Source organism: Dendrobium catenatum, unplaced genomic scaffold (assembly GCF_001605985.2).
Source record: "Dendrobium catenatum unplaced genomic scaffold, ASM160598v2 fragScaff_scaffold_1271, whole genome shotgun sequence".
NCBI lineage: Eukaryota > Viridiplantae > Streptophyta > Magnoliopsida > Asparagales > Orchidaceae > Dendrobium > Dendrobium catenatum.
In genome coordinates, this window is record NW_021319733.1 from 235,428 (window position 1) to 248,154 (window position 12,727).

The 12,727-nt window shown below is 36.1% G+C and overlaps 1 protein-coding gene across 7 annotated transcripts in view; it reads right to left on the reverse strand.

Annotated features, from left to right (window-relative positions):
- Nucleotides 1-209: 209 nt before the first annotated feature.
- Nucleotides 210-12,727, reverse strand: part of LOC110100855 (regulator of nonsense transcripts UPF2) — a 59,311-nt gene continuing 46,793 nt past the window's right edge. For all 7 annotated transcript variants that reach the window (XM_020828553.2, XM_020828552.2, XM_028699388.1 and 4 more), the window contains 5 exons: nt 11,791-12,042; nt 11,489-11,707; nt 10,178-10,348; nt 2,888-3,073; nt 210-1,681 (listed from right to left, as the gene is read on the reverse strand). In XM_020828553.2, the coding sequence (XP_020684212.1) occupies nt 689-1,681; nt 2,888-3,073; nt 10,178-10,348; nt 11,489-11,707; nt 11,791-12,042 (1,821 nt within the window). In that variant the 3' untranslated portion in view covers nt 210-688. The remainder of the gene's footprint in view (nt 1,682-2,887; nt 3,074-10,177; nt 10,349-11,488; nt 11,708-11,790; nt 12,043-12,727) is intronic.

A 12,727-nucleotide genomic window follows, 5' to 3' on the forward strand; every position in this document is an offset into this window, starting at 1 on the left:
ATTCAATTGATCTTGATTTGGCTCTGTTTGATCAATTTGGCTTATGCTCGTCTAAAAATCTGCGCAATTATTGACATCCTCGTTTTTTTGGCTGTTGAAAGGGCAAAAGATACGAAAAAACTCATCATTGCCAGTCTTTCTAGGAGGGCACCATCAACTATACTATCGTCAATAGAAATGATAACAGAATCCATCTCCATGCGTTGAACTTGAAATAATTATATTCTATAATAGACAATATATATAAATAATTGTTTACTTGAACCATAAACTACAGCTAATGGCCATGAAGCTATTTCTCCATGTTTCAATTCAAACTGCATTTGAAAACTATAACACTTATCTCTCATTACAAAAACAGAGATACTATATAGCCAGCACATTTGCTAAGCCTTCATACGCTAAGAACAGTAATAAGCCTTAGCGCAAAACTACACTTTTGTTATGCAACTTCAAATGCGAGGAAAAGTTCACTTGTCCTTGCAAACAAACTGGCTTGAAAATAGAAAATATAAAATGAAAATAAACTGGAGGTGCTGTAGAAAAAAGTATGGATAAATATTAAATACAAACTAGCGCTCCTTTCACCTCCCCCCGCCCTTTTTCATCCATATGAGCAAAATAGACCCATTTTCAGACATCAAGATGAACAATACTGACTGAGAACCAGCTGTTATTATTACTTGGATCACTTTCTTCTCCCGTGGGCAGGATAAAAACTACTAGTTGAATGATGTCGCTGCTGCTTGGGAACTGCTGTCCTCCCTGCAGCTTCCCAATTTACCCGGCCTGACGGCTTTCCGCCACTGCTGCCACTACCAGAGCTGCTTGCCATCCAGTTGCTGGATTGCGATGACAGACCATTCGACTCCTCCTCCTCCCTTTCATTGTACTCCAGGATCTTCTTTTTTATATTCTGCTTCTCCTCCAGCTCCGCCGCTTCTTGTTGTTTTGTACTCTGCACCAGTGAAGACTCCCGTGGAATAAACATCTGCTTTGTTTGCTGCTTGTTCCCCTTCTTCACAAGGACCTTCACCCGAACCTTGTTGTTCAGAACTCCACTACCACCTTCTTCATCCACTGTTTCCTCACCACTCTCCCCCTCAGCAACCCTAGGGTCCTTGCTCCCCTCAAAAATATTCATTGGCATCATCATGTTTAATGCAGGCCTGGCACGAAGATCCAATCTCCGAGACTCGATGCTCTCTTGCATAACTGCACGTAGCTCTCGATCAAATTCCTCTTCTTCTTTGGGGTCAACTTCCACGACCTTCTGTCTAACCTGAATGTTATCATCGTCATCAGAACCATCAGGTCCTCCATCATCATCATCATCATCATCACCATCAGATCCATCATCAATCTTGTCCTCATAAGGTACATCTTCATCATCATCATGCCCCTCTTGATCAATGCTGCCACTGCCAGAGTAGCTATCGCTCTCAGCAGCATCCTCATGGCCTTGGCCATTCTCATCAAGTTCATTCACCGGGCTCCGGCTACCATTCAAAGTAACAGAGGTAATGGCTGATTTGGATGGAGCCTTCTGAGACTCACTGTCGGAGTGCTTCTCAGTGCTGGCCTTATCGCGCTCATGCTCCTCAAGCTCAACCAATGCAACATTGACTTCCTCAATTGATGTGTAGCGGATCATATTTAACCTTAGCTCGGCATACATGTCCTGTAAGAACTTATGTTAACAAAATCTTTTTTTGCTTCAAAAACAGCATTTATATATATATATATATATATATATATATATATATACATGCACAAAACATTATCTTAATTTCTAAAGTATAGAATACATGATATTATACTACTTCTACAACAACAACAACATCAAAACTGTCCCACTACGTGGAGTCGGCTACATGAATCTTTTTTCACTATTGTGTCCGGTTAAAAGTCAAATTCTCATTTAAATCTAATAAAGAAAGATCATTTCTAATATTTTTTACCCAAGTCTTTTTAAGTCTACCTCTACCTTTCTTAACATAAGACAAATCTAATACCTCAACTTTCCTAACCAGGTCATCGAAAGGCCTTCGTTTAATGTGACCAAACCATCTAAGGCGACTCTCCTAATCTTATCTTCCACTGGAGCTACTCCAACCTTTTCACGTGAAAACATGTCGAATATATTAGAGAAATTCTATTCTAATAAAGCTTCACTGTGTAACACATGTAAGCTGTAGAGCTGTGTAACACATGTAAGCTGTAGAGCCACATCCATCCAGCACATCCCATGCACTAAAGACGAGAATCATGCAGAGGTGGGTAATTTTCACTAGAGCATTTGAGGGCTTCAATTGTGTTACAATGGATTTTTCAGTTATCAGCACAAATAACTGGTAGTTCGACAACTTAATTACAGCATGGCCATCAAACTTGAAAGAAAGGTTCAGAATTGAAGTCCAACTGAGCAGCAACAATAATATAGAAAGTGTCTAACGAGTTAATAATCAAAATAAGAGAAGTTTTCATTAAGCTAAAATAAAAAAGGTCCTTGGTTAAACGAGGATTTTAAGGTAAGTTACAAAATAAACAAAGGAATATTTTCAACGGATGGACTATGGAGATTATTCTAGAAGATCTGAGGGCTAGCAAACTCTAGCAAGCAGCCATCAATTTGCTCTCGGTAAGCTCAAAAGACAAATAACTAACAAAAAAAGGTGAACACATACAAGACGAAATACAGAAAAAGTATCATTTCCAATTTACAGAAGGTTATATATAGGCACATTTAAATTAACATTTTAATGGAATTATAAACAATGTATCCGCATTCCTGAGTCAAAAGCAACTTACAGGTAGATAGAAGTATGCAAATAGAAAATAAGAAGCTTAATCATTAAAAAAAGCAGAGAAAAAAACTATCACTTACCTGAATGTCAAACTCAATATCTAGTGGTATTTGACTTTTACTAAGCACATATCTTTGAAAATACATCAAAAACCGATCCAGTTTCCTCTTTGAGGAACCTCTGTCAAAATAGTGCCCGCATGTCTGAAGAAGTGTTATAATCATTCTTATACGGAAGCAATCTTCCGGTGGATCTAAAGCATCTTGCTTCACATCAAGGAAAACAGTCATACTCAGTTGTGAAACGTGGCAATGTAAATCACTGACATTAAGTTCATTAAAGAGATAAAAGAAGAAAAAAAAATCATATTCTGAGGACAAAGCAAAAGTAATACAAGAAACTCAAATCCCAATTCAAACAAAAAAATTTGCTGCTATTTATGTGAGCATTCAAACCGAAGATTGGTTAATGATTTGCCAAAATGAAAATAGGATTATACCAAATCAGAACAAAGAAACGCTGAATATTAAAGAGCAAATGACAGAATATCAAATAAAATTGCAGTTGAAAAAGGATTGAAGAGTTCGGATATTCAGTAAATTGAAATGAAAAAACTAAAGAAATAATATGCTAATCATAATGAACATTTCATCATAAAATATGTAAGCTAATGTCAAGGAATATTTGTGGGCTCCGAAATTCGCGCCCCGGACTCTCTGCGGTCCCCTTTTTTATTCCGTTTTCAGGTCATCGAGGAGAGTTTTAAGTTTTAACGGGTAAGTTCCGAGATAAATTTTCAGAAGGTAGATTAGGTTTTAAATAAAATACTATCTAGAGATTTTGTCCTCATTTTGCAAGTACTTTAAGATCTTAGTTCTAGTTTCCTATAGGCGCAAGCTCCTATTAAGGCTAGTCATCAAATGGATATGAAGTATCTAACGTATAGTAGCAACATGATTTGACATTTGAGAATTTAATATTTAAAATTAAAAAATTCACCATCTTGCACTTAAAACGGATGGTAAGGGAATGAAGATGAGCTCGATCAAAATCTCAAGGTTCGGTCATCCCGGGCCATCGTGATCCCTGATCTACTTTGTCAGAGGAGGTAGTCGACCAAACCTGACAAAGGGCTTTGTGCACTATTGATCATATCCTATTGATTCATATCTCAATGATTTAACATCATTGGGGAACATACAGGCTCTAACCATGACCATAATATAATGGTGTCATTCTGCAGTAAAACTACCTGGTCATAACCGTTTACCTGTGGTACCATTTAGTGGCAAAACCATCGGTTAGAGGACATATGTCACGTCCTTACTAGTAAGAGACGGATTGAGAATGAATCCTATTGATATTCTAGACTAGACATTAACTCTTTATGAGCTGAAGTGATTTTCAGATTTTTCCAACTCGGCAAACTGTTGTGGAGAGTGGATGGATATTTTTGCTTTAAGTATTTATAATTTATTTTAATTTTAAATTTTAGTATTTTCAGAATTTTAGTTTTTTATGGGCATTTGGGACTTTTGAATATTTGAGGTTCCCTCCAGTTGACATTTTCTGTCAACACGACTATCATCGGGGTTTCTATGGGTTGTTACATTTTTGTTAATTGAATCTTGTCGAATCTGCCAATTGTATCGAATTTGTATCTAAATTCATTATTAACTCGTGCAGCATCCTTAAACGTCACGTCTGTACCTACAACATGCTCGTCATGGCCCATGCGAGTATATGCTATTACATGCATTTTGCATGGTCCATTTATATGATTGTTATACGTTTGCAATGGATGGATGCGATGCATCTGCATGTATCATGTACATCGGCCTATGTATTTTGCTCTTGCATTTAAAAACTATGTAGTTACAATGTACGATATTTTTACATGTAGATAGAATATTGCATGATATTACTTGAATGAACCCCTCTGCATCCTACGAATGCGTGCAGAATATTATTTTTTAATGTAATTGCAATGTCGAATGACATGCTTGAAAAAGACCATTTGCATCCTACAAATACATGGAGTATATCATTTTGAATTATGATTGCAATATCATATGGCATACTAGAATGAAATCCTCTGCATATCGCAAATGCACTCATATTATGGGATGCATATGAATGTGCATTTTAATGTATGGGGGTGTTTTGTATTTTTGGAGGTAGCTAGCAATACAGGTAGCCATTGCTAACAAGTACGCAGGACTTTGTTTTGGGCTTTGTTAACACATGTCCGCTTGTACGAATGTTGTTGATGTATTGGCGTGGCGCATCAACATAGCGCATATATGTTGGCATGTTGCTAAATAGCGTGTCTATACAATACATTTTGTATGTTAGTGTGTATGTGCACAATACATCTTGCATATTAAATGATGCATTTGTTATGATGTATTCCCCAAGTTACGACTATATGCATGTGCAACATATTGGCATGAAAATGTGATACATTGTTAAAGCATAACACATCTTGCGATGCAGAATGAAGTGTTTGCATGAATTATTATGCCTATTGCTATGCATATACGAGGACATTTTAAAATATTTGGCACTAATCAAATGTGCGGGCAATTATCGTTTGAATGTGTGCAACGTTATATTTAGAAGTTTGTAAATGTCTTATGTTTGCTTGTACGAGTGTTGCAGATCTGGTGGCGCAGTGTTGTGCTTCAGTGGCCCGTGGTTTTCACTACAGATTCCTTGCTTTTGTCTTCATCTAGCCTGAGCAAGGATTGGGTTTATCAGATTATGTATCTTATCTATCTTAAAACGACTTCATGTCTTCAGTTTGTCACATGGATTCTCCCCTAAGTATGAACATGATGAAGCACAAGATAATTTTTAGTATCCCAACGACATTCTAGTAGTATTTGATATGCACGTGGAATATTGAAGCTTCTCCTACAACCTTAATATAGCAACTAGGAGCGGCTCGCAACTGCAACATTTAACCTTGGAAAAACGTGAAAGTTCAGCCTTCAATTTCACGATATTCTCACCAGGATAATGTACTCGAGGAACTTGTTCCATGCATTTATAATGCGCATGTAGGATTATCAGGCTGTGAGGTTTGATCTGCAGATCTTCATTCAAATAGTGTAGCATTTCTCCAAAAGCCTCAGTATTTCTAAAAAGATGATAGAATGAGACAATTCTACAACTATTCATTCTTTGACTCTACAGAATCATTTGACTTTGCATGTTTAATGTCACTATCAGGGCATTCTACTAGTAACACATTAGTGGAACTTCTCTTTACACCAAGTTGCCCTTCTTTATCCCAGTTGTCACTATCAGAACCCCTAAAGTTATCAATTGGAGGACTTAGTTGTACTTTCTCAACAAAACATTCAACTCCAGTATAAAATGAGTGTGCTTCCTCTCAATGCGGTCATTAACTGTAAGGGTTTTTCTATAGAGGCTCGTAGACGCTTGCAATTGTTGTAGTTTTCCTGCATTTGTTGTGATCTTTAGTCCTTGCTCACAAATATTACGCTGCTTGCATATCAATATTCACAGGGGACTCAGCATCCCTGCAGCATATCTACTATCACTATTGCTTGTAAATGTTCACAGGGAATATTGTTGTTTGCAAGTAGATATTGTAAGTTATCATTCTGATGTAGGCTACTAGTTGAGTTGCATTCATCACCGATTTCTTGTGCCTGTTGAATAGCAAGCTAACAGACATCTGCACCTTCTGATTGCAGAGTACTACTAATATGAGCATTGATCACTTGATCCTGGTGAGGGATCAAAGCATTTTCCTACTAGTGAATGAATGCTGATTGTAATAAATGTTAATAAGGCTCTTGGAGATGCAAACAAAAACTCCACTGGTGGTTCCAATGGCTAACCCCAACCTAGAATCGATCGAGATTCCCTTGACCACAACCAAGGGAAAAGGTGTTGAATGAGAAAAGTTCGATGAGGAGAGTTTCTTTTTTTCACCGAGAACTACCTCCTAGGGCTCCGATAAGGGGTGGAATAGGATCTTCATATGGGGGGGTAGCAGGAAGGGAGTTTCATGACAAAGGTGGTGGGATGACCAACCATTATGGGGGACGGACGAAAGATAGGTGGGATTCCCACCCACGATACAAATGGGGACAGGGGGATAGTGAGAGGAAATTGGGGTGGAGATGCTAGGGTGAGGAAGCTAAAAATGTTCATTTTTGAATGGGTAGATGCTCAAGGATGGGTGTATCGGGTGGAGCATTACTTTGCTATCAATGGGCTTACAGAATGGGAAATGCTCATGGCGACAAGACTAAGTTTGGAGGGCAAAAGCCTTAGCTTGATTTCAGTGGTGAGAGGTGAGATACATGCTCCATTCATGAAGAGAATTTAAAGAGGGATTGTTAGAACATTTTTTACCATCCGGGAAAAAGACCTCCACGAGCAATTCTATGTCTTCACCGAGGAGAGAACAATCATGAAGTACCGGGAGAAATTTGATCTACTATCCAGTAGGCTGAGGGGAATTTCTGAGGAAGGTTTGAAGGATGATTTCATGAAGGGCCTAAAGGAAGTCATACGTATAGAACTCAGGGTATTGAGGCCTCGAGCGCTGAGCAAGATGATGAAACTAACACAAAGGTTGGAAGAAAAGCATCAGAGGGAAAAGGCCAACAGAAACAACACCATGGAAGAGACTTACATGAATACCTCCACGACCCTCGCACCCAGAAAGTGTCGTTTCAAAGGGAAGCACAAAGGGAAAAGAGCATTGGAGTTTGTCCTAGAGGCAATTCAAAGCACCTCATAGAAGCATAGGTACAGGATGAGCAGGCAAAAGAGATATACTTCAGGTGTGATGAGAGATTTGCACTGAGACATAGGATCAAGGATCGAGCCCTTCAAATCTTGCTGGTCCAAGAAGGGTAAGACGAGAGAGCAGGGACGAGCTGGAGTAGGTTATAGAGGAAACAACCCATTTACATTTAAACGTGGCAGAGGTGTCCCTGAACTCAATGGTGGGGTTAACTCCAAACCACACCATGAAGGTAGGGGGTAATATAGAGGGAAAGGTTGTGGTAGTGATGATAGACAGTGGGGCAACCCACAATTTCATTTCCAATTAGGTAGTGGATGAGTAGGAGTTAAAGCTAGTAAACACGGAATGTTATGGGGTGATGATGGGGACATGGAAGATGGAAAGTAGGAGCATCTGTAGAGGGATGCTCATAATATTACAAGAGGTGCAGGTAAGGGAGGATTTTCTTACGTTGGAGTTATGGAAGCACTAATGTGATATTAGGTATGAAATGGTTGTCGAAGTTGGGAAAGACCAAGATTGATTAGAATGTGTTAACGATGGAGTTCAAGGTTGAGGGAAAAAAGTGGTTATTATAAGGGGTCCTAACCTGCCCAAAACTATGGTTTCACTTAAAACCATGGTGAGGGCAATTCAGGGTGAAGGAATGGAAAAGCTCAGTAATGGGGAGCTACAGAAGATGCCATGGGAGGTTATAGAGCCCAAAATTGAAAATTGGATTCACTATATGAGGATTGCTATGAAACTCTTGTTCAGAGGGAAGAAAAATGTGATCATAGACCACTCCACCCTGGACTAGCCAAGGACCACGCAAGGCGCGGAAGCCAACCGAATTTTGGTTATGATCATTGCATGCTTTAAATATTGTTCATAAGGTTCCTAAATCATTGTTTAGGAAGATTCCCTAAATCATCTTTAATTGTTTAGGAAGGTTTCCTAAATCATGTTTATTTATTTAGAAAGATTTTCTAAATCATATTTAATTGTTAAATTATGTTTATGTTGTTTTGGAATGTTTTAATTATATTTATTATGTATTAGTGTTGTTTAAGAGAGAGTGTGTCTAGAGTTAGGGCATGAGAAAATTTGCGTTTATTGTGGTTTAATTTAGAGAGCTCCCTAGTGACTTCTAGGGCTTGTGGGAGAGATCTACCTCTCGAGTAGTAGATCACCAATAACTTATTTTGTTTATTGAGAGAATACAAAAATCAGCCATTGTTTTTACTTTCTTGCTATTTTCTACTTGTTGTTTGTTGTTTTTACTTCCAATGCGTATCAGTATTAATCTAGATATTCAAAAATGAAATTAAATGAGCGTAAAAAAGATCATATATCTGAATAGGTTGACTAGTTATATGAATATGGTATCCTATACAAATAGGGTGACAAAGATGAGCCCATACATAATCAAAAGGTTCCTCGAGCTAATATGCTTATAATAATTTGTACAGGTAGGGCAACCAAAAATAGACCTTTAAGAAGGCAAAAGGGTCCAATACATAGCTTTCAAGCTTATAATAGCCAATAAAGCCACTCCCCATACATGACAGATTCTAAATCAGGAAGAATTTTAAAAAAAAAAAAATTTCTGTTAAGTAATGAAGGAAATTATAAAAAGAATGGTTTAGCAAGATGAAATATGTACATATGAATTAGTATTGATAATATTTCAAGTTCTAACATTCTGTTAAAAATTTTGTTTTCAGTTATATATTTCACTTACTGTTAAACCAATCATTATTCAAGTAATTCTATTTTAAAAATTATAGGTAAGTATCTAGCAGTTATATATTTTACTTACTGTTAAACCAATCATTATTCAAGTAATTTTATTTTAAAAATTATACGTAAGTATCTAGACTAGTTTATAAGCATAACTTAATTTATAGGATACTTGAATTCTGCATCAGAGTTATTGATCTTACTGAGCTTCTAAATTCACCTGATATTATGTCGAACATTATTTCAGGTGAATGGAAAATATAAGGTGACACCTGAATGAGAATCATATTTTTATCGATTACTCTATTTTTTGTGTATAATTTTGATGTAAGATAAAAATCTAATCAAATATGTATATGATGAGAGTTTTAATGTGAAATAAATGCATACTAATATTTATTAGAAGTTTCGCAGTTAAATAATGAAAAACTTTAGATCTATATCTGCTCAATTGATTTGTGTTAATACTTAACTTCGGATTAAAAATTATTATATACGAGAATTTAGTTATCTCTATTACGCCTCGTGTTTGATCAAGAAGAGCCATCATGGGGCATGAAAATTGAGGGTAATTTCATCTTCCAAACATTAGTTACAGAGAGAATTAGGATCCTTTTCAATAAAAAAGTTTCAAGAATATCTTGTATATGGTATGCCATAGAAATACATGAAAACTTCACATAATACAAGGAGTTATATCAATTTGTAAAAACCCATTTTCCTTGCATTTGAAAAACTTCACCTAATGCAACCAAAATTTGTAATGCAATAGTTAATCAACATGTAGAACAGATTAATTATGATGGTCAGCAGAACAAAAATGATAAACCCACTAAATAAATGAGTGAAAATATACCTCTGGAGTTCCATGGCCAAAAACAAGAATCAAGTACAGCGTTTCAAATATGACAGATGAGTCAATGTGCTCATAGTTGTATAACTCCCCTAAAAATCTCATGTGAGCGATGCGCCGCTGCTGCATATTGTAGTTATTCAGTTCCAGTCCAATCCGAATCTCCTCCAATACCTGCAAACGGTATGTTCAACCCAATTAAGATTGGGTGACCGAAACAACAATCCTTTTATTAATGATCTCATGGATTATAAAGTTCAGTGAGGTAAGAAACAAAAGTTGTGTTTTTTCAAAAGAGGTCAACGAGCTAGGCAGATGCAATAGAAATCTTACTATCAATTACTCATTCTATTCAAAGAGATTTTCCATGAATAAAATGTGGAACAACACACTAACCCAAATTCTAACACAAAGCATCAGGGGCAGAGCCAGAAATTTTTTCATGTGGGGGCACAAATTATTGAATTAAAAAAAAAAACCTCAACCTCTTTCATCTTGGGCTTAGGACCGACATTGGCGGTTTAAATTTTTTTTTTAATTGCTAGATTCATTATGAGAAGATATAATATACAATTAAAAAAATTACAATTGAGAACATCAAATTTTGATATTCTTCTTCCATATTATAATTTCTCCCACCAAGTTTTCTTTTGAAATATATTTCCATATCTAATTTTAATGAAAAAAACTTTAACATTTCATTATAAGATTAACAAAATCACTACAATAAATTATGATCATTATTCACTAGTATAAATTAACAAATATATATACCATAGGATATATAACAACAAATTAAAAGTTAACTATGATCACTACTCAGTATTCACTACAATAAATTATCACTCTATGTTCCTAATAAATTAACAAAGATTCATAAATAAGTATTAAAGGCCAATTATGCATCTTGTTCTGAATATGGAATAATGGAAAGGACTAAGATTTTGAATAGTCTATAAATAAGTATTAAAACCGAACCATATTTCTTTAGGCGGTATTAAAGAGCAGTAAAAATAACCTTAATTATGTATTAATTAAGAGTTCAGTATAGGCCCGTGAACCCACGGCCCCCATACTAAATCCGCCACTGCAAAGCACCATTCCAATTACCAAAAAGTTTTTTAAAGTTTCATCAGATCTCGTAGTCAATGACTAGCATAAGTTTCAAAAATGAAATTTGGTGCAGTCCTTGCATGTTTAGATTAAAAATGCTAAAATATTTTGAAAAAACTTAAATCATGACCTCTACTATTTTTCAAAGGGTACTGGGTCTTCCTAGTTAAGCAATCTTATTGCAAATAAACAGAAATTCACCTCATCAACAACTGCAACTGCAAATTCATTGTGGTAGCGGCTGAGACCTGCTGTGAGCAAAGCAATCAAATGCACTTGACTGTACTTCCCCTTATGAACCTTCATAAAACACTTAAGAATATATTGTTCACACTCATCCCATGGAAGTTTGCGCAGTTGTCTAAGTACATGCTCAGCAGAGGACTTGTCAAGATCTGAGAAAAGCAATTTTCTGATATACTGCAACAAAGGAAAATATATAAATTTCAACTAAGCGTTAGTCTAAAAGTACAACAACATACAAGATTGCCTGCATATCATACCTGCTGCAATGGGGGGCGCACTTTGTTAACCCGAGCAGACCGTTCAGGTGGTTTGCACAAGTAATAGGCATTCTCCACAAGTGTGCTATGACGAGGATCTAAATTTTTTACATTTTTCAGACGCATCAATATTTCCAACATATTTGTCATGCGAATTGAAGTTTCAGGCGCACGATATAGAAAACGCCCACAAGTCTCAAGAAGGTTGCAAGCCACGTCGATGTTATGATGATTAAAATCATCCAAACAAGCCTGGTCAAATTAATAGTTGGCATAAATAGACACATCTTGCTCGCATCTCGGAATTGATTAGCTAGTAGATCATGTTGACAAGCAAAATACTAAGTACTAAAACCTATTCTAATTGTATAAACGAAAAATACAAAGATAAAAAATGAGAAGGAACAAGATACATCCAACAAAAAAGATCATCTCCTAGGGAAGTACTGCTTTATGTATTACGAAACCAAGGGCAAAGAAAAGAACGAATTGATCATGCCCTGCACAATTTTTTTGCATGCATTCATCAACATAGATAACGATTAGCCTCATTTTAGAAGCCAGGACTAAGATGTTTATGAAAAGACTGAATGACTATTTACCCAAATACATATCATGGAAGTAAATGTAACATTTAAGTTGAATAATTACTGATTGAACATTTATAACAAGAAAAAAGGAATCAACCACTTTCTTGACAATCATTTGGAAACATAAAAAATCTAAAATAGCCCCCAGACTATTTATTTGTGGTCAATTTAGTCTCAAAGTATCACATTGCTCAAATTTAGTCCCTCGACCATACAAAATATCCCTCATATTGTAATTTTGATATGCAATTGATCCCAATTTAATTCCTAAACTATATAAAAATGTTCCTAATTTAGTTCCAAAGGGACCATTTTGGATCAATTTTACATTTTGAATCAATTTTATG